The sequence below is a fragment of the Cydia pomonella genome, chromosome 25 (genome assembly GCF_033807575.1).
Source record: "Cydia pomonella isolate Wapato2018A chromosome 25, ilCydPomo1, whole genome shotgun sequence".
NCBI lineage: Eukaryota > Metazoa > Arthropoda > Insecta > Lepidoptera > Tortricidae > Cydia > Cydia pomonella.
In genome coordinates, this window is record NC_084727.1 from 10,216,646 (window position 1) to 10,239,457 (window position 22,812).

General features: G+C 42.3%; 1 protein-coding gene across 8 annotated transcripts in view; it reads right to left on the reverse strand.

Moving 5' to 3' along the window:
* Window positions 1-463: 463 nt before the first annotated feature.
* Window positions 464-22,812, reverse strand: part of LOC133531370 (zinc finger protein 615-like) — a 64,849-nt gene continuing 42,500 nt past the window's right edge. The window contains exons 1-6 of one of the 8 annotated variants that reach the window (XM_061869561.1): window positions 11,902-12,153; window positions 11,539-11,677; window positions 10,678-10,791; window positions 9,720-9,848; window positions 4,085-4,208; window positions 464-1,344 (exon numbers count right to left, since the gene is read on the reverse strand). In XM_061869561.1, coding sequence (XP_061725545.1) covers window positions 477-1,344; window positions 4,085-4,208; window positions 9,720-9,848; window positions 10,678-10,791; window positions 11,539-11,677; window positions 11,902-12,063 — 1,536 coding nt within the window. In that variant the 5' untranslated portion in view covers window positions 12,064-12,153 and the 3' untranslated portion in view covers window positions 464-476. The other 7 variants (XM_061869541.1, XM_061869545.1, XM_061869552.1 and 4 more) reach the window with 7 other exon arrangements.

A 22,812-nucleotide genomic window follows, 5' to 3' on the forward strand; every position in this document is an offset into this window, starting at 1 on the left:
TTGAACCATCTCAGCGCCTAACCTCTTATGCCAATATGTTCAAGTTTTTTAAAGTAGAATTAGCGCCGAGACTGTATCGAAAGCTTTGGCCAGATCAAGAAAGACCTCAATACTGTCTTCCCTGTTCGAGCTGCTTTGCAATTAGGTTAAGTTAGGTAGGCGTTTTTTCCCAGCCTTGCTCATCACATCCAAAATCACGAAGCAAGGTAGGTTATAGAAGAATAGAACATCAGCCATCAAGTTATCATCTTGACCAAACAGGGGCCTACTCGAACGGTATTAGTGTGTTGTCTTGATCGAAGCGTTAGCGAAGGTAAATTTGTCAGTTCGTAGACTAATAATATCGTCCGAGAAATGGGTCCCTTGGATATACCTAATGCAGTTCTCTTTCAGTCACAATTTTTGATCGTAAAGCCGAGTTTACTGGTTCAAAAATGGGGTTCTAAATAAATAAAATCAACAATAACTTCAACAATTTAATGCAAACCAACATGAGTCCTTTTCATATGCCTCCTCAAAGAATCCTTCGTCGCAAACGGAGTACTACACAAAGTACAACAAAACCGCTTTTCCCCAGTATGCGTTACTCTATGGCGCGTCACATCCGACTTCGTATAAAAGAGGTTATGACACACATCGCATTCATGATTCTTTTCCTTCATATGAACGTTTTTCATATGATTATTACATAAACTTCTAGTCACAAACGTTTTTTCACACACTAAACACTTATGCTCAGGTTTCGGTAAACCATGTTTTTCAACTAAATGTAATACTTTGAAATTTTCTTGAAAAAATCTTTCATTACAATATGGACATGGGAAGCGTAATTTTCTTTCATACTTAACATTATGGACTGATATTTCGTGATGTTTTTTATCTATTTTATTTGAAAATACATCGTCACAATGCTTGCAACGAAACGGTCTATGAGACCTAGTTTTATGCAGATTTAAAAAGACTAGATTAGAAAACGCCGCGCCACAAATATGACAAACTTGCTTTTGAAAATGCTTATTCATATGCATATTCAACAGTCTAAAAACTGTAAAATTTTCTAAGCATATTTGGCATTTTAAATTTGCTTCAATTTTAAACGGTACAAGTAGATCTTCGCCTTCAATTTTGATGTCATGTTCTTCTAAGTGTTGTTTTAATTTTTGTAAGTTTTCTGTAGGTTTTTGGCAGATTTTGCAGCGTAAGTCGGAGACCTCGACCTTGACGAGTCGGTTCTGCTGGAGGATGATCTTCTTCTTGATGTGTTCTAGAGTGTGGGAGGTTTGTGTGTGCTGTTTTAAGCCGATCATGTCAGGAAAAGGCTCTTTGCAGCAGAAGCAGCGGTACCTGTAATGTGTAAATTTGGCTTAAAACTTACAATTAGGTTCGAAAAAAGTAGAATCGCCTTGGGAGTTTAGGCTTTTTATGAAATAAACTTATTCATGTTACGACCGGTCTGGCTTAGTGGACTAGTGACCTTGCCGATGAAGCTGATGCCTGGATTCGAATCCCGGGGCATTTATTCCTGTGCACAAATATCTGTTCCTGAGTAATGTTTTCTATGTATTTAAGTATATATATACTATACAAAGTGGGCAGATTTTAACCACGCATTCCTGGGGTCACAAAGAGTAAAAAAATTGACTTGGTCAAATTCAGCAAAAAAAAAAATCGTTGTAAACAATAAGTTTATTAAAATTTACTGATAAATGGTACAGCCGGGTAAGCATGGCCAAACTGCCCTTAGTGACAAAATTAATTTCCTTTTTCTGGATTATTACCTTATATATATGTAGTGCTTTCACAAAAAATTAAGGCTCAAATGCTTACAAATTCGAGTTTTTCAAACTGTTAATCACAATTTTCATTTTTGAAAAAAATATATGTTAAACATTAAATTCTACATAAAATATATAAATTTGATAAATGTCGCAATCTCGCACGTAATTTTTTTATTTTCCTGAACATTTTCAACTCAATTTTTTACAATTTATTCAAGAGATAAATAAATATATATTTTTTCGGAAAACGACCTTAATTGTATATAAGACACCCAAATTACAAAGGAATTTTCTGCCCCCCGGGCGAAAAAATAGTATGCGCACCACGGGACAGTGGCGGATTAACCAAACAGCAGAAAAAGCATATGCTAAGGGCCCCGCGCCTAGGGGGGTCCATGTCTGCGGGGGTTGTTTTTAGACAGTTCAGATATTAACTTATCACCTTATTATATTATTATCTTTATTTATCTATTATATATGTGACTTTCCATCAGAGAAGGGTCCTGTGCTCCGCGTGCATGAGGATAAGGACTATTCTCTCATGAAAAGCCACATATATAAGAATTTCACTTTTTTAGGGTTTTTTACTCAACTATTTGGAACTCTTATATTTTTGCCTATTCGCCATGTGTGAAATCAATAAAAAAAATAGTAGTAGATAATGTATCCCCTGCTATAGAGAAATAAGAAGTAATAGAGTGCTCACTCCATACATCAGTTTTGGTACCAAAATGCTTAATATTTTCGCAGTCGACATCTAGCATCGAGTAGCGGAACTCCCAGTACTGCTACTCGACAATAGATATCGCGGCAAACAAAAAGTCTAATGCTCAACGATTTTCCGCTAATATTATAACTAGAGTAACCGGAACTCTATTTTCAACTCCTACGCTTACTCTGGTGTAAAGTGGGGACGCTTTTATTTCTCTTTATGGCCTATGGCGAGGCGTCTCATTGTTCAAAATGAATCATGTTTTTTTTTTCAAAATGAAAATGAATTGTTCCACTGGAACCTGGAACACAGACATGGTCGAATTGGCGAGTAACTTGACCGACTTATCTCGTTATCGCCCTCCACTTGTCCTAATCAGACTGAAATTAATAGGTTTTTATAAGAAAAAGCACACGTTAGCAGCTTTTGTTCCACTGAACACATGGTCGAGTTGGCGAGTAACTTGACCGAGTTCTCTCACTAGCGCCCTCCACTTGTCCTAATCGGACTGAAATTAACAGGCTTTTAAAAGAGGAAGCACACGTTACCAGCTCTTGTTCCACTGGAACACATGGTCGAGTTGGCGAGTAACTTGAGCGAGTTCTCTCACTAGTCCACTTGTCCTGATCAGACTGAAATTAACAGGTTTTCAAAAGAAGAAGCTCATGCTATCAGCTCTTGTTCCACTGGAACACATGGTCGAGTTGGCGAGTAACTTGAGCGAGTTCTCTCACTAGTCCACTTGTCCTGATCAGACTGAAATTAACAGGTTTTCAAAAGAAGAAGCTCATGTTATCAGCTTTTGTTCCACTGGAACACGGACATGGTCGAGTTGGCGAGTAACATGACCGAGTTCTTTCACTAGCGCGATCTACTTGTCCTGATCATACTGAAATTAACAGGTTTTTAAAAGAAGAAGCTCACGTTACCAGCTTTTGTTCCACTGGAACACGGACATGGTCGAGTTGGCGAGTAACTTGAGCGAGTTCTCTCACTAGCGTCTTCCACTTGTCCTGATCAGACTGAAATTAACAGGTTTTCAAAAGAAGAAGCTCATGTTATCAGCTCTTGTTCCACTGGAACACGGACATGGTCGAGTTGGCGAGTAACATGACCGAGTTCTTTCACTAGCGCGATCTACTTGTCCTGATCATACTGAAATTAACAGGTTTTTAAAAGAAGAAGCTCACGTTACCAGCTCTTTTTCCACTGGAACACGGACATGGTCGAGTAGGCGAGTAACTTGAGCGAGTTCTCTCACTAGCTTCTTCCACTCGTCCTGATCAGACTATATTTAACAGGTTTTTAAAAGAAGAAGCACATGTTACCAGCTTTTATTCCACTGGAACACGGACATGGTCGAGTTGGCGAGTAACTTGAGCGAGTTCTCTCACTAGCGTCTTCCACTCGTCCTGATCAGACTGTAATTAACAGGTTTTTAAAAGAAGAAGCACATGTTACCAGCTTTTGTTCCACTGGAACACGGACATGGTCGAGTTGGCGAGTAACTTGAGCGAGTTCTCTCACTAGCGTCTTCCACTCGTCCTGATCAGATTGTAATTAACAGGTTTTTAAAAGAAGAAGCACATGTTACCAGCTTTTGTTCCACTGGAACACGGACATGGTCGAGTTGGCGAGTAACTTGAGCGAGTTCTCTCTCAGCAGCGGGCCGGTGCCGCGGCGCTCCGCTAGCGCCTTCCATTTGTCCTGATCAGAGTCTGAAAGAAACAAATTCTTGGCGTTAACCCTTTATACATAAAAAAATCAAGTAAGGATACAGTATAGTGTTAACTCCATACATCAGTTTTCTTACTAAAACGCGGGTTATTTCGTAGTCGACATCTAGCGTCAAGTAGTGGATGTATCAGGCGTTGTAGCTTTCCACCAAAGCAAACCAAACGAGAATGTACGGTGGGGATTATATGAACGGGCCTATCTTTACTTTTGAAATCTGTGCATACAGCCCAATACCTTCGTGCATTACGATAAGGTTCAATACGCGACGACACGATACCCCGTACTAAGATGCATTAGCTATTGCAGTATTGCGACGGGTATACATAGAAATAGTTACTTATCGCTAATTACCGTCGAGATCGGGATGAAAGTGAGGTCAATGAATTTATGAAAATATTTATCTCAAGCGGTGGTGGCAGAGTGGATATGACGTCCGACTTTCAATCCGGAGGTCGTGGGTTCAAATCCTGGCTCGTACCAATAAGTTTTTCGGAACTTATGTACGAAATATCATTTGATATTTACCACTAGCTTTTCGGTGCAGGAAAACATCGTGAGGAAACCTGCATACATCTGCGAAGAAATTCAAAGGTGTATGTGGAAGTTCCCAATCCGCATTGGGCTAGCGTGGGGACTATAGCCAGAACCCTCTCGCGCATGAGAGGAGGCCTGTGCCCAGCAGTGGGACGTATATAGGCTGAATTATTATTATTATTTATTTCAGACACCAGATATCCATATTTTTGTCTACAAGACTACACTTAGGAGCAAAAAAATCGACTCAAATCTGTGTTGGATTTAAAAACGAAATATCTCCGAAACTAATTCGCGTATTCTTAAAGTAATAGAACCATTAAAAAGCTGCTATATTTACCTTTTTAAAAAACACAAAATTCCTGAAGTATTATTTCAGATACTGAAATCTGAGCGATTTTAGCAAAATGGGGTAAAATATGGGTAAAATCACGTTCAATTAACGTCCTGAAAATGGGAATAAAAGCAATTTCGTAGAGAGAAAACCATTTAATTTTTCCTGTTTAATATTTTGTATTTCCGCCTCGGGCCTTTTTGACGCATGCAATCCGGTTCTTCATGGATCTTATCAGCTTCCTGATGGTATCCTGCGGACAAGCTCCCCATTCCTCGACCAAAGCCTCTTTCAGGGCCAAAATCGTGTCAGGAGCTGGATCCCGGGCTCGAACCTTCCTTTTTAAATAATCCCACAAGTGCTCGATGGGGTTCAAGTCCGGACCCAGAGGTGGCCATGCAAGGGTGGGGATGCCAACCTCAGCAAGGTATCCCCGCGTGACTCTTGCGGTATGACAAGGGGCGTTATCTTGCATGAGATGGAACCCCTCCTCATAAAATCCTGCATAGGGGACGACATGATCTTGCAGGATATCTGTGATGTAACGATCTGCGTTCAAACCACGTCCGCGGCCCCCACCAGGAATGAAAACCAGCTCGGTCCTCCCCTCCATGGATATCCCCGCCCACATCATGACAGATCCCCCTCCGTAGGCGACCGTCTCGGAGATGCAGCACTGCGCAAATCGTTCTCCAGGTCTTCGGTACACCCGTCTTCTTCTGTCACTGCCATGGAGACACACCCTGCACTCATCGCTGAAGAGTACGCGGCTCCATTGTTCGTACGTCCAATTTTCGTAAGTGGTTACGAAATCCATACGAGCGTCCCGGTGCCTCCCTGTCAGTTTGGGCCCTGTGGCAGGCCTTTTTGGGGTAAGGTTGGCTTCCTTAAGTCTTCGACGAACTGTCCACTTGCTGACTGGTTGCTCTCGGTTCTGCATCAGCTGCTGCTGGATGTCAACGCCGGTACGCTGTCGATCACGAAGACTGGCCGTAACGATGAAGTGGTCCTCTCTCCTCGATGTGCACCTGAGACGGCCAGATCCAGGTTTGCGAGCAAGGTTTCCAGTCCGAATGAATTTTTGGTTGACTCTGGAAACAGCAGACTGACTTAAATTCAGCTGTTCAGCAACTGCACGCTGCGTAAGGCCTTGATTGAGCAAGACGATAACTTGGCCGGCTTCAGTTTCTGTCGTGTCCATTTTCTTGCAGGTAATTCCAGGGAATGATTGCGGGAGATGTGCACAGGTCAACTTCTGATAAGAGACTGATAAGAAATGTGAGTGTGAGTGATCTGTCGATACCCCCCGTCAGGGGGGTATGAGGGGCCGCTACCGCACAATGGCTGCGGCGGCTGTCGCGGGTCGCTTCCCCACCGACTGGTGGGGTGGTCTGTTGGCCGTCATTTTGGGGACGGTGTGGGCAGCTGGTGTGGGCCAGCTCTTCGCTACCGATCGTTATCCAACCCCACGGCCCCTAACCTGGTGATACCGTTTGAGCGGGGCCAGGTTATGGAGCCGCGGAGAAGGCGACCGGCAGCTTAGCTGGCGTGTGTGGCGTGTTGTATCCGATTGTGGTGTGGTGTGCAGTGCTGGTCAGCTACTGCTGGTGTAGAAGGGCTCGGGGCAAGTCCCGAGCCCACCTCTCCGGAGGTCTGGTGTTGTGGTGTGGCGCGATGTCCCGAAGATGGTCGTGGCCGGCGTTGTCCGCGCGGTCAAACATGACCCGCGCGAGACGCTCGACGAACTCCTCCAGGCCGCGCCACTTCAGTGTCTCGGCGAGGGCTGCGTTGCTGACGTACCGCGGGCACTTGAGGATGGTCCTCAGTGTGAGGGTCTCCTGGCGCCTCATCTTCTCCTTGTTTGACCTGGAACAGAAAGAGTACCAGGCAGGTGAAGCATAGGTAAGTCTTGATCGTACGTAAGCTTTGTACAGACCAAGCTTGGTCCGTACAGGGAGCTTACTGCAGAAGACCGGACGCAGACACATGCGAGCGACTTTCGCTCTTCGAACTGTGTCTGCGGCGTGCCGGTCCATGTTGAGCCTCCTGTCTATGGTCACCCCCAGGTATTTCACTGCGGGCGACCATGTGAGCGGCTGACCTAAAAGGGAAGGAGGATTGGGTAGGGCGGTGGCTTGCCCTGTGATGAGCGCTTGCGTTTTGCCCACATTGACTGATAGCCTCCATTTGGAGAGCCAGTCAGGAAGGGCGTCAAGCGTCGGCTGTATCTTGGATACAGCGTGCGGCATCTTAAAAGATGTCGCAAAGTAGGCGGCGTCGTCTGCGAAGAGGGCTAGCTGCGCTTGCCCAACGACAGGAATGTCGTCGGTATAGCACGCATAGCATGCGGGCGACAGGCAGCTCCCCTGCGGGACGCCAGCCTGGATGCGGCGTTCCTGTGACACCGCGCTTTCCACTTGTACGTGGAAGCGGCGGTCTGCCAGGAAGGATGCGATGACTCTCACGATGCGGCGGGGTGCTGTGGACAGAGAAAGTTTGTATATTAGACCATCGTGCCAGACTCGGTCAAAAGCTTTCTCCATGTCTAGGAGAACCGCGACTGTGTACTCCTTCTTGTTGAGCGCCGCGCCCATGTGGTGTAGGACGCGGGTGAGCTGCAGCGTCGTGGAGTGTTGAGACCTGAAACCAAATTGCTCCGGCCTGGGAGTGATGTGTGGTGAGAGGTGCCGGAGCAGCATCCTCTCAAACACCTTGGAGAGGTTGCATAGCAACGTGATTGGCCGGTAGTTCTTCGGGTCTTTTCTGTCCTTCCCTGGCTTGGGAAGGACGATGACCCGCCCGGTCTTCCAGATGTCGGGGAAGTGCCCCGACCGCAGGATCCCGTTGAACAGGCGCGCCACCGCCGCTAAGGTGTTTAGCGGCAGGTGGCGGAGCGCCATGTTTGGGATCTCGTCGGGGCCCGGCGCCTTCCTCGGGTTGCAGTGGCGTTTGATGGACGCCTGGACCTGTGAAGGAGAGAAGTACAGTGGGTCATCGTGTGGCTGTACAGGCACGCTGAGATAATCTCGAACGTGCTGAACGATGTCCGCTGTGTGCTGCGGGTCGGTGTCGGGGTTGGGCCTGAATTGCTGCTCAAGGCTGCGAGCGAGTATTTCCGCTCTGTCCTTGGCAGTGTACTTCAGGTACCCGTCCGTGTCGTCCAGTAGGGGCCGAATTGGTTCGGGCGCCGTGCTGAGTTGTCTGCATAACCTGTGGATGGACGGAACGTGATCAGTTATGCTGTCAATGTGTGCTTCCCAGCTTGCAGCTCTGTGCTCGCTGAGTTTGTCCCTTAACAGTCGCTCTAGACGATTGAGCTCAGCCTTGACCGACTGGGCCCTAGTCCTTTGCCACTGTTTCCTGTACCAGCGCTTTTTCTCCAAAAGCGCTTGGAGCGGCCTTGGGAGTGGGGTGCGCCGGTCCGTCTGCGGGATCGTGCGGCCGGCCACTGTGAGGGCCGCCTTGATGTCCTCCGTGATTGTTGCTGCTGCTGCGTTGACCTCTTCTGCGGTCGAGATGGGACCTGTACGGGGAGTGTTTACCATGGCTTCTGAGAAAGCCGTCCAGTCGTAGCGGCGTCCAGGTCCTCTGGTGAGTCTCGTCGTCGGCTGGTCTGCGATGGTCAGGAGCACCGGCCTGTGGTCGGATGAGAGATCGTGAAATACCTCGTGCCGCATAAGGGCATTGACTCCGCGTGAGATCGCGAAGTCGATGGTGGTACCTCTGCGGTACACATCGGCGTCGTGGTAGTGGGTGGGCTCGTACGGCCCGGCCGCTACGAGATCCAGGTCCTCCACGATCCGGTAGATGATGTCCCCCGGAGGGGAGTGCGCGGAGGAGTTCCAAGCGGGATGCTCGGCGTTGAAGTCCCCGGCCAGGATGGTCGGCACGGGGGAGTCCACCAGAAGCTGCTGTAGGTCGGCTTGCATCTCTGCTATCCGGCAGTATCCGCAAGGCCTGTAGATAGCAAACAATCTACAGGCCTTGCGGATACTGCCGGATACTACTGACTGATAAGAAATAACCGGATACACCGGTTTTTATGGCCCTCAAAGGTGCGCAACTCGTGCATAATCAAAGCAGGTAAAATGTTGTTTTCTACAAAAATAACAATAACCTGAAATTTACCAAACCGATTTCAACAGTTGTTAATGTTTTTGATAGCTTAATTAATAAACAATAAAACTGCAATTTCATTTTCACTGAAATATTCAACGTTTTCAGAAAAATTTAAAAAAACTAAAAAATGTGACTTGAGTCGATTTTTTTGCTCCCGAGTGTATATTAGTAGGTAACAAAGAAAAATAAAACTATAAAACTAATTGTCAATGTTTCGCTATTGACAAGCTAACTAAATTGACAATAGGCGGGTCCACACAGAGTGAGCAGCGTCGCGAGGAAATTTCCTCGCGCGGCAAACGGCTCATGTAGACGTGCCTCGGCCGAGGCAGCGCGCGCGCTACCCTCGGCAGAGCGCGCTGCTTGAGCCGAAGTACGTCTATATGAGCCGTTTGCCGCGCGAGGAAATTTCCTCGCGACGCTGCTCGCTCTGTGTGGAACCGCCTATTAACAAGCAAGCCAAGCTAGCCGAGTATAGGCGAAGCGTTCCGAGTCAAATGCGTACCTGCATTCTCATGTTTCATTCTGCTTTTCTTAGTCATTGATTTCCGTTTCAGTCTCGCGGGTTTCTTGGTGCCGTCTTTTAAACTCGAGTCATTTTTCGTGAGCTCGTCTTTTATGTTGGCGAGAATCTCTGAAACAGATGATAGTCAATGCGGGATTAATCTTAACCATCTCATTATAGTTCGTTTTACGTTCGTTTTTGTTGTAAAAATTAGGAAATTAGGTAGTGGTTGGTCTGTTATCTGTAGTGAATGTATGAAGTTCTGTGAGGCGATGGATGGATTAGATTTGTATTTTTAATGTCTTTGTTATGTTATTGATTACATAATTGTATACCCTTTTATATGAATTCCACAGTGAATTAAAAAAGTGAAAAAGTTTTTGGCAAAAATTTCATTTTTGGTACAAGCTTTTATCGCTGACTGTACTTTTCTTTCCACAGGCAACTAATACTCATCGAGCAAATTCTAAAAACCCCAAACACAATTAGGTTGCGTTTTTTTATCACAGAGTTTCTCTTTCTATGTCCTCTCGTTATATGTATGCAAATTTTCAGCTCAATCGGAAACCGGGAAGTGGATCAAATTTAACTTGCAAGATTTGATTACAAACAGACAACGTCAGGTGAAAGTAAATAAAAGCTTGTAATAAAATAGAGGTAAAAGAAATGTTTATGCCTTTGATGTGAGTGTTTGTGTGTGTGTTTTATTCGATGTTGAGGTAACTAGGCAAATCAAAAATAGAAAAGAACTAGAAACTAAATATTTGTCAGCACAAAAGAGGTTACAAACTACAACAGTTTTTATATAGGGTTCCGTACACAACTACCCAAAGGGTAAAACCAGACCCTATTACTAAGACACATCACAATTGTATAAATTACTATTAAACCTCCCTCCTGTGAATCTGTCTAACCAAAATGTCTACATTATTTAATTGTTATCCATTTATTTACTCACCATCATCATCTAGACTAGCATCATCTGGACACCCGTTGCTGACACAGTCTGTTTCTATTGGCAACGGCTCCACCTTCACATCTGATAACTTTAGGCCTGACTCCATGTCAATATCTGTAAGTATATTCAATATTTTGTTTGTAATATTAAAATAAAAGCTTCTAAACCAGTGGTGGGCAAACTTTTTTCATAGGGGGCTAGAAAGTTTAAGAAATTTAAGAGTAGGGCCAGAATAGCAGCATAAATGTTTTTTGATTTGCTATTAATGTGGGCTAATGCCATATAGTAACTATTTCATATGACCGGCGGCGGAGATAAAATCCTTTAGCGGGCCGGAGATGTCCCGTGGGCCGTACTTTGCCCATCCCTGTTCTATAGCTTGACCGAGCGAGCATATGCGCGAGGCAATTTCCTCACGCACAAACCGGCCAGTGTAGACGTGCCCGTGCGTTTTCCTCGCCCAAGCGCGCCGCCTCAGCACGTCTACACTGGCCAGTTTGTGTGTGAGCAAATTGCCTTGCATGTACATGCTCGCTCGCTCGCTCTGTGTGGACCCGGCTATTCAGTCTACAGATGTCATGGGGGTGACATTTTTAATTGTTGACAAAAATTAAAACATATCCATTTTAAGAGTTAAGCATATGAGTACAAAAAAACAATTATAACGTAAGATTAGCCTAAGCCTAGTAAAAAAATCTCCCCCTGAGTTGACTCCGGCGCAAAGGTACCCATCACACTAGCCGCATTGATCATTGACATTGGTATAACAGTTTCTGTTGTTTGGGACAGGGTTATGTTTTTAATATGACAGGTGTTTTCCGAGCCTAGTTAATGGTAGACCCATTACTTTATTTTACAAACCTTCACTATGTTGCAATGTGTCATATTCGCTGAGTGTAGCCTCACTCTGGAGTATAGTTTGCTTGAAAGCGCAGGCATCCCGAAGCCGACCAATGCAATCTTCACAAATCAGTTTATTTGCTCCATTTTGGTCAGAAATCTGTTCAACATACGAAATAATTGATTTTTGCAGTTGCGGGATAGATGATTGAGCGATTATTTATTAGTTAAAGTAGTTAAAAGGTACATAATAGGTATAAACACCGAATTATACACTATTTATGAAGTTATTACTTTAAGTGCACTTAACACATTAGATATTTACATTACCAGTAAAAAACTGATTTAAACCATACGTTAAATAGATTAGAACATTCATTTTACCTGTATATGTAGAGTTTCTTTCAGCATTTCTTCGTAAACTTCTTTTTCGCCAGAGAAATAATAAGCAGCTGAAATGTTTTTGTAACAGCCGTCGGTGAGGCAGCACCGGCAGATATTTGGTGTAGGTTTCCAATCCATGTTTCTTTCTTTATTCGAGTTCATTATACAAAACAGTTTATGTTAGATTTTCATTCATAAAATATGTGTTTTAGTTAGATAAATAGTTACGACTTTTACTTATATAGGCTGGCTCGGTCAGAGACTATATTATTTTGACGTTTTTGTTTTTTTTCTCTACTTATTCCATGTCATAGAATCACAACAGACGGGCGTAGTATCGCAACCAAATCGCAACCGAGCAAATAAGGGCCCAACCAGGCAAATTGATCCAATTGACAATTTGATCAAAAAAAAAAATTGCGTCAATCTCATCTAGCGTTCACACGTACACAATTTAATCACCAAGTTTAGATTTACGGTGAAGAGTGCAGAGCTCCAAATTAAAAGAATACGTATAAACGTGCATACATCCTGATTCGGTCTGTCCTGTCCTTCATCAAAATTCACGGTCCTGCTCGTAACATGGCAGTCCTGCCCGCGTAGCCAACATGCCAATCGTTAACGCTCCGTAGGGAATGAAACGCAACTGTCACTGTAGCACTAATATAGAAGAGTTAGGTATAGAGAGAGATAACTACGCTACGCTACATGCATGCATGCATGTTGGCTACGCGGGCTCCTACGTAAGACGCCGAGCCACTGACAATCCTGCGCGGTGAACTGCAAGCGGTGGGCGGAGCTTGCAAAATTCTGCAAGACCCAAGAGGCATTCTGCTCGGATGTTGTCGGACGCTATGCAGGCCGCGACAACATTCACAATCCTGCATGAGCCGGACTGCCGTGAATGGAGGGCTTTATCGCCACCCGGATTTGTAGCAGTCCAAGGGTTAGAACCGGTAACCGAAGGGTTAAATTAAACGATAAAATATTTTAAATAAATAATTATTAATTTTATTTACAAATAAATTATAAGGTATACAGTTTTCCTTTCATGAATCTCAGTTGGACTACGACACGGCCGGTATGACATTAAATTAATCGATATGAATTGAGATGGCGGGGCATGAATGTAGTGTGATTGGATCAGACCGATTAGACATGAGCAGAAGGGGGCGGAGGGTGAGGGGAGGGAAATGACCGAAGAGGATAGTCTTATGTAACTTTCAGTAGGAGTAGCAGAGAAAGCGTTATTATTGTTTGGCCTTGTCACAGTCTGACTTATAGTTTATCGATATGAGCGACTGGCGAAACATTGGGCTCACCTTGTTAATCGTACACAAAAACCAAATGGCTACGGTGACCGCTTGCTTTGGCTTCATCTTTTGGATGTCCTATATCTATGGTCTCTCCGTAGCTGGCATGCCACTGTTTCGAGTGTTTCGCATAATCGTTCTTATTGTGGAAACCAGCACCACATTCGGAACACACTAACTTGTATGCGGCGCTGTGACTACGCATATGCTTGCGAAGCGTCATCTTGTGCATGTACGCGTTCTTGCAAATCGGGCAGATGAAATTCCTTTCACCAGTATGTCCCCGCATATGCTGCTTCAACTTCGACTCTATGCTGAAGCATTTCGAACACACTTCGCATTTGAACTTTTCTGTATGAAATCTGGTTGTATGTTGCGTTATGGCCCGGCGAGTTGTGAACGTTGCCTTGCAGAGATGGCAGGGGAATGTTTTAATGATGCCGTGGACGTCTTTCAAATGAATCATCTTACTGTAATGTTCTTTGAAAGTTTGGTCGCATTGTGGACATTTTTTCGGTTGGACTCTAGCTTTGCCTTTGTGTATAATTTCTGTGTGGTATTTCAATTGACTCTTCTTTAAGAAAACAGAGTCACAGTGCTTGCAATTGAACTTTACATTGAAGTGCGTTTCTTTATGTTTCATCAAGAAATGCTGGTTTAAAAAGCCAGCACCGCAGCTCTCGCAAACTACTTTCCCTACATGGCAATTCATATGAGAATTCAAAAGCGGAAACGAATGAAATTCGCTATCGCAAATATGGCATATGAACGCGCCATTTTTTAATTCCATATTGTATTCTGTCATTCCGTTTGTCGCCGGGAAAAACTCCTTTTTATGTTCTGCCTTCAAATGCTCTCTTATAGCATCTAGGTTTTTGTATCTTTGGTTGCAAAGCCGGCATCTCAAATTAGATATGTCTACTTGAAGCGTCCTCTTTCCCTTGTGAACATATTTTTCCAGTATAACCTTAAAATTCTCCGTTATTTCGTGCGCTGACGTGTGCTCCAGTAAAGCGGGCAGCTCTGAATGGTATTCCAGGCAATAGAAGCATTTAAAGCTAGATCCCATGAATATGAAAGGTCGGACGGTGGTGTACATTATGAATGAAGCCGCGTTTTTTCGCTCCGGCACTGTCATTTGCCAGATGCTCGTTTCTAAGCCTGACTTGCCTGTGGAAGAAAATATACAGGTTTAATTGGCAGCTGAAATTTATGGCTTGTTCTATTGTTCTTAATGGCCGAAAAGCGGTTTTCATTGGATTATTTATCATAACATGCATCTTACTATATTATACTACAAATAAATCAAATAGTCACAAAAAGTTGGTGATACCTTTTCGCAGACGTTATATAACAAAGGTCTCCTGTATTTATGTTTTAAGGAGAATTCTCATCCCGAAACTATTCGTATTCATTAAAAAGCTAAACATTGTTGCAATGATTTTATTACGTTCATAAGTTATTTTCCATTAATATCAGTGCTATTTTGTCCCATTTTCCAATCGGATTATACCACCAACAATATTTGGTATGTTATTTTTCACACAACAAAATTATAAATAAAATCTTAAAGTATTGCGTTAAACTTCTATATATTTTTCACAAAGTTGAATGTTCGTATGTCATCCAAGTAGGTCGTGCGCAGTTTAAAATACCTATAAATGCCTTTCCAAAAGTCGCCGATAATCACACAGCACATTGCGTATGAGTCATTTGGTCGATCGATTGAATTCGTTGATCTTACGGCAGCAAAACAGGATTAAATGTACTATCATCTCTCAATAGGGCGGCGAATCTAACTGGCCTATGGGACACGAAATATTTAAATACGCCTTTGGCTTTTACTTAGTCAGCAATTATCTAAACCCGATCGTCAATATATGTAGCTGGAAGGCTTTTTACATTGAGTCCTATTTCCAAGTCCTTGCATTAATTACATCTTATAATTTTAACTTTCATCGAACTATGAGATCACTGGAAGGCGCATGCCATTGCTTGGTATGTTTCCCGAAGTCATTTTTATTATGAAATCCAGCTCCACATTCAGCACACACAAACTTGTAAGCAGCATTATGACTACGCATATGTTTCCTCAGCGTCATCTTGTGCATGTACGCGTTCTTGCAAATTGGACAGATGAAGTTCCTCTCACCAGTATGTCCACGCATATGCTGTTTTAGTTTCGACTCTATGCTGAAGCATTTAGAGCAAATCTCGCATTTATATTTCTCTGTGTGATATCGGGTTGTATGTTGCGTGATCGCCCATCGCGATGTGAACTTAGCTTTGCATATATGGCATTCAAACGTCTGCGATACACCGTGGACTTCTTTAAGGTGGATTACTTTACTGTAGTGTTCTTTAAAGGTTTCATCGCATTGAGGACATTTCTTCGGTTTGACTCTCTCTTGCCCTTTGTGAATGATTTTAGTATGGTATTTTAGCTGACTCTTCTTTCCAAATACAGCAGTACACTCCTTACAGTTGAATTTGTTATCTACATGAGTTTCCTTGTGTTTTAAAAGAAAGTATTTGTTCAAGAAGCCAGCTCCGCAAGTCTCGCAAACCACTTTGCCAACGTGACAATTCATGTGAGAGTTGAGAAGTGAGAATGTGTGGAAACCGCTGTCACAAATGTGACATACGAAGGCACCGTTCTTTAATTCCATGTTATACTCAGTCATGCCATTACTGGCGGGATAGAAAGTCTTTTCGTGTTGATTTTGTAAATGCTCTTTAACTGTTTGAAGATCGGGATATTTTAAACTACATAAGCGGCAATGCAGGTCTGATATATCAACTTGTAACACCCTCTTTTCTTTGTGAACGTATTTCTCTAGGAGTTCTGATTCTTCCGGGATTTTGTGATTGCTGGTATGGTCAAGTAAAGCTGGAAGTTTCGAGAAGTACTCGGCACAGTAGAAGCACTTGAAACAAGTCCCCATGAATATGAAAGGTCTGACTGTGGTGTATTGAATGAAAGTTGCCGCGTTTTTTCGTTCCGGCAGCGTCATTTGCCAAACGCTTGTTTTAATGCTTGGTCTATCGTCTGTGGAAGAAAAATATCACGTTTAATGATATTGGCAATCTGGAAACTAATCATAGTTTACCTTATTGTAAATGTAATATAGTTACCTAGCTCATAGCTAGTGTTCATACTGGCCTTCCATCTTATATCAAATGGCGTAGGATAACACACAAGAAAAGAAACTGAAATAATTTAGTAACTTAATCTTTATTGCTAAAGAGATCATAGACAATATAGGCATGTTACCTTTTGAGCTTGAGTAACGTTACAATTCTTATTTCGAATTCATTGCAATATTTTCGAGTAAGAGGTAGTTACTGACTAGTTCTTGTACAAAAATACAATATGTTTATTTCTATAAATGTTTAGTTCACGGCAAAATTAAAGAAGCACCGCGGATGCCACTCTTTAACATGTTTGTTAAAATCGTTTCGGTTCGGAAATCCAGCCCCGCACTCGGCACACATGAATTTATTAAAATCATCCTGTAAATGCGTTCTCATATGTTGTTTCAAGCTTTTCTGATGTCTGTACGCTTTCTGACATAAGTTACATACGAAATTCCGCTCTCCCGTATGAGATACCATGTGTTTTTTTAAAGTCGTGCGGCAGCTGAAACTCTTCTTGCATATTTCGCATTGAGTTTTCTGCGTATGAAACTTGTTAGTGTGCATGGTTAGAGCTCGGCGGCTGGGAAAGGTGGATTTACAGGTCTCGCATTCAAAGGTAAATGTTATTCCATGGGCTTCTTTCAAATGCCGCAGTTTTCGGAAATGCTCGAAAAATCTTTCAGGGCAGTGTGGACAACGCAGCATTCGCATTCTAGTTGAACCTTCATGAGCCTTCTCTATATGATACCTTAAGTTGGAGCTGGTGGTGTAAACCTTTTTGCACTTCTCGCATGGATAGCCTCCTGGTAAATGTATCTCCTTATGCTGCATCAACCGCTGATGAGTCATAAATCCAACCCCACATGTTTCGCAGATCGCATTACTAAAGTGCACGTTCATATGTCGGTTTAGAAGTATAAATGTTTGGAAAATTTTGTTGCATATGTGACAAGAAAACTGTCCGCTGGTAACAGTTAAGTTATAAGCAACTAGGCCATTCCCTGATTTGGTAAACTCTTTATCGTGTGCGTCTGTTAAATGCGCTCGGATTTTGTCTAAATCGCTGAAGTTTTCGTTACAAATTCTGCATTTTAGTGCGGATATATCCACTTTTACTGTTCGTTTTCCTTTCGGGAGTAGCTCCTTGAGAATTTTGTCTGTTTTGGGTATTTCGTGTGTATCTGTGTGTTTGAGTAATGAGTTGATTTCGGAGTAGTGTTCGTGGCAGAAGAAGCATTTGAAAAAGTAGCGACAGTAGACGAAGGGTCGGACGGTGGTGTGTTCGAGGAAGACGGCCGCGTTCTGTCGCTCGGACACCGTCATCTCCCATATACTGGTGATGGCTCCTTGTCGAGGGTCCAGGCCTGAGGGAACAAAGGTTATTTTGAATGTTTCCTCCAAACCTTTTACTGCTCAAAATCGTCACAACATGCAATGCACAAACAAAATCCAGTGCGGACATTTTTGTCAGTTCTGTCACGTAGTTAGTTGTAGGTAAACCGTTACCTACCTTTGGCAATTTTGTAAATAGTAGTGTAGTTTTAATGCATTGTTTGTTTATTAATCTGTAGATATACAGGGACGATAGAAATTAAGTCAATTATTATGAAAGGGCAAATTTATTTGCGTTACAATTCAATATGAATTCGACACGATTTGGTTATTGATCTCCTGTAAAAAATATTTGGTACGCCACTAAATGTATAATTATTAAAGCTTGTTCGTAACTTATAGTCCTTACATATGCATGTAATGCTATTTAGACATTTAATTATAAATAATAATACTTATCTCAAACCAAAATGTATACCTAACTGTAAATCAAATCTTTTACAATCGATCAGAAAAAGGCTTAAATGAAGGCATATAAAAATATGGCACTAAATATCAAAATCAATATAAATACATATAACAAAATGTCTATGTTTAGAGGTAAATTTCTAATTCAAAAATAATCACAATTTTAAGAGGGAATTATTCCAAAGCATCTGATGTTTAGTCTTAGTGGTTGAAGCGTGTTCAACTTATTTATATTTGGTTTTAAAGCTTCGTTAATTCATCCCATCAATTCATAAGGTCAGTTCCAAAATTTTTGACAATAGTCTTAAACTGCCACTGGGGATGCCACTGCTTCATGTGTTTATTGTAATCGTTCCTGTTGTGGAAGCCGCTGCCGCATTCGGAGCACGTGAATTTCCACACAGGGCCGTGAACCCTCATGTGCTGTCTCAGGGTCCTCTCGTGCATATAAGCCTTCTGACATATCGAGCAGAAGAAATTCCTTTCACCTGTATGACCTCTCATATGCATCTTCAGCAATGATTTTGTTCCAAAGCATTTTCCGCAAATTTTGCACTGAATTTTTTGCGTGTGTAACTTAGTTGTATGTTCGGTCAAAGCTCTTCTTGTAGGAAAAACTGCTTTACACATCTGGCACTCAAAAGAAAAGGTAATTCCATGCGCTTCTTTCAGATGTGTCATTTTACGATAATGCTCAGCGAACCTTTCCAAGCAATGAGGACATTTTAAAGGTTTTATCTTCTTTGCATTGGTGACCTCATGTTTTTTAAATAAGTGGTATCGTAGTTTTAACTTAGTGGTGAATACCTCTTGGCATTTATCGCACTTGTGTACTCCGTTTTGATGGACTATCCTATGGTTTATGAGGCGTTGGTGAGACATGAAGCCGAGACCACAAGTTTCGCAAACGACGCTGAAATGAACGTTCATGTGCCTATTGAGAAGGAAGAATGAGTTGAAGGTTTTATAGCACTTGTGACAGGATAAGAGACCGTTGTTTGTACTTAGATCATACGCCATGAGGCCGTTTCCTGCTGTGTTGAATTCCTTTTTATGAGCCGCGATCAAATGTTTTCTTATATCGTCTAAGTCCGAGTACTTCTGTTCACAAAGCTTGCATTTTAGGCCCGATATATCAACTTTTATAACCCGTTTCCCTTTTCTTAAATATTGTTTGAGAAGGCAGCACCTTTCTGGCGTGACATGGAATGCTGTGTGTTGTAATACAGAGTGGATCTCTGGGAAGACTTCGTTACAGTAGAAGCATTTGAAATTAGCCTGCTGGTAAAAGAAGGGCTTGATAGTGGTGAACTCTAGGAAAGTGGCGGCGTTCTGCCGTTCTGATATGGTCATTTGCCAGATACTCGTCCTGGGCCCGGGTCGTCTTGCAGGTAATCCTGGGGAAGAAAATTTGCCTTTTAAACCTGTCGGTCGGAAAGAAAAAAACTGAGATTTGCGTGCAAAATTAAACCAACCTTTTTTCTGCATCTTTAAATTGTTGTGTTAAGAAAGAGAAAAACTAAAATTTTGTTACATGAGTGTAACGAATGCCTACGCTAAAACAATACTCACTACTAAAATTTGGTTTACCGTAATGACAAATTAGGCACAGTGCGGGCTTATTAATTTATTTCCAAGTTTAGTTACCGTCTAACGTGTCACAGCTATGAGTAGAGAATAAGTCAGGCTAATTCCTACATCTACGAATAATAAATTTGTGCAAATATAAGCGATCTCATGGTGTTAACTTAATTGTTTTTATTTACTTTAAGTTAAGCTATGAGAGCTATTAATGTGCACTACAAGTGCTTCACTGTCACAACAGTTCATCCCACACACAGTACATGAAACCCCAGGTTCGTGAGACCTAGAATGCTCTCTTAAATTCTTCATCCTCGCATAGGCTTTTCCGCAAATATTGCATTTGAAGTTTTTCTCCCCCGAATGTATCACCATGTGCCTGGACAGGCTGTATTTTGAGAAGAATCTAGCGTGACACACGCTACATTCGTGATTGCGCTCCTGTAAGTGAACTGATCTTATGTGGAGGAGCAGATGGTATTTCAAGTCGTATTCTCTCCCGCATGTCTCGCATCTGAATAGGCCCGTGCTTTGGTTGTGCACGATGCGCAAATGTTTTGTTCTTTGATAGTCCGAGTTAAATCTCTCTGGGCATATCGGGCATCTTCTCGGATGTTGCTTTTTGTGTACCCCTCGCATGTGTAAAGTCCTTTTGGCGGCGTTACTGAATATCTTGTCACATTTATTACAAGGAAAGTTGCCTTGCTCGTGGATTTGTAAATGGCGTTTGAGGAGGTTTATCGAGATGAACACGGAGCCGCAGATGTCACAGCTGAAGTTGTTGAAGTGCTTGCTCATGTGAATTATAAGCAGTCTCAATTTAACATAATTTTCACCACATATTTGACAGTCAAATGTTTTCCCTCCCAACTTGAATGGTATAATATTATCATTCATTTCGGCGTCAACTTGTTTTCCATGATGTTTCAAATGTATTTTTAAAGCGTGTAAGTCTGGTAGAATGTCTGGACATAATCTACATTCTAAGCAACTAACATCTACCTTAATGTTTTTGTCACGAACTCTATTAATCAATACTGATGTCAGGTCTTCTACACAGTGTTCGTCAATTGTGTGATGTTTCAATAAGTTAGCATCTAAAAAAGTTCTCGCACAAATGAAACACTTGTACTTGTTACTTGCATGTATAAAGGGGTAAACGTATGAGTTTTCGAATATGGCTAAAGCATTTTTCTTCCAGGCTTCGCCTTTTAGAGGTGCAATACATTTCTTGCGCGGTGGTCTATAAATATAAGGACGTTGAAAAGTTTTTACATTAAATGTGACTGAAGTTTCTTGACCCTCTGTATCATTATTCCATTGTATATCGTCAAGAGAAATTGGATCTTTTAATATAGTAAGATTGCCTATATCACCTCTAAATGATTTGCTTATTTTAATTTTATTTTTAAAGGTTTGTTTTTGTTTCTTTAACTTAATTTTATTGTTATCTTCATATACACATTCTAAATCGTGTATATCGATGGGTGTCTTCAGGAGGGTAAGCTTTATGTCCTTGCCGTCGTCATCTTTTAGTACGATAGACGACTGGCTCTCTTGGATGGTCCCTAGAAGAAAAACAAAACGTTTCTGTGTATTAAACTATTTATTAAGAAATAAAATTAACCTAATTTTCATATAACGTAAAACTTTTGTGCGTGTGAATTTATCTCATAAAAATAATAAATATAATACAGATCAGCAAATGTTAAAAATAAATACATCTCTAGTTATTTTTAGTTTTACACTTGTAGTACACCTTCATGGAGTCTAAGATGGTCTTTCAAGTTCTTTCTTCTTAAAAACGCCATACCGCACACTTCGCACTTATAGTTTTTCTCCCCTGTGTGAATCACCATGTGGCGTTTCAACGTCTCCTTATTGCAGAACCTTTGATGACAGACATCACATTGCTGGTTCCTCTCCTGAAGGTGCACAGAACGGGTGTGGCATATTAAATGGTATTTGAGATTAAAAGCTCGCCCGCAAGTCTCACATTTGTGAACGCGAGTAGACTGATTATGCACGTCCTGAAGATGGATAGTCCGTCTATAATTAGAATTGAATCTTTCTGGGCATATGGGACATCGTCGCGGATACTGTTTCAAATGCACACCTCGAATATGAAGCGAGCGCTTATGAGGTGTAGTAAACACTTTGTTACAGCGGTCACAAGGGAAGTTGCCGTTTTCATGCACTTCGAGATGCTTCTTTAGTAGACGTAGGGTCATGAACCCAGAGCCGCAGATTTCGCAGCTGTAGTTATTGAAGTGCACGCTCATGTGTATGACCAGTATTCGGACTTTGATGAACTCCTCATCGCACATTACACATTTGTAGGAACCCTCTCGTCCGTCTAGTTTGAAAGGTATCATATTATCCTTCAATTCAGGGTCTATTGGTTTTTGATGTGTTTCCTTTAAGTGACGCTTCAGTTCCGCTAAATCTTTAGGCTGCAGGGAACAGATTTTGCACGCCATATCACTAACGTCTACTTTGAGTACATTTTCCCGTCGGTTGTTGACCAGTCTTTTTAACGCGCTAAATCCATGGCACTCCTGCATATGACGACTCAATTCAACAGTTTCCAAAAACGGTTGCGAACAAACGAAACATTTAAATTTGTTGTTCCCATAAATGAAGGGGTAGACTGTCGAGTTTTCGAAGACTGTTAATGCATTTTGTCGAATATCAGGTCGTTTTTTGTTTTTTTGAGGAACGAGTACTTCAGCGGGCGGATCTAAATTCCCTACAACCCCGACTTGAGGAGGCGTGTTGTGGCCGCCATTCGATACCGGAGACGGACTACGGGGTGGAGTGTAACCCCTCGAAGTGGTCGGAGGGTAATGAACTGACTGTGCGGGAGACTTGTGTTTTAGGTCAATTTTATCGAAGTCCGATATCGTGCCCAGCGGCTTACATAAGCTGCGGTCGTATGCCACTTGGAATAAGGGCACGATCCTTTTCTGCTTCTGTATTTCCGGTAATATTGGCGAGTCGGATCCTAGAAAACAGAAAATTCGTACTTGTATCACGACGTCAACACATTCATGCATATTAGCTATATTACTTATTCTGT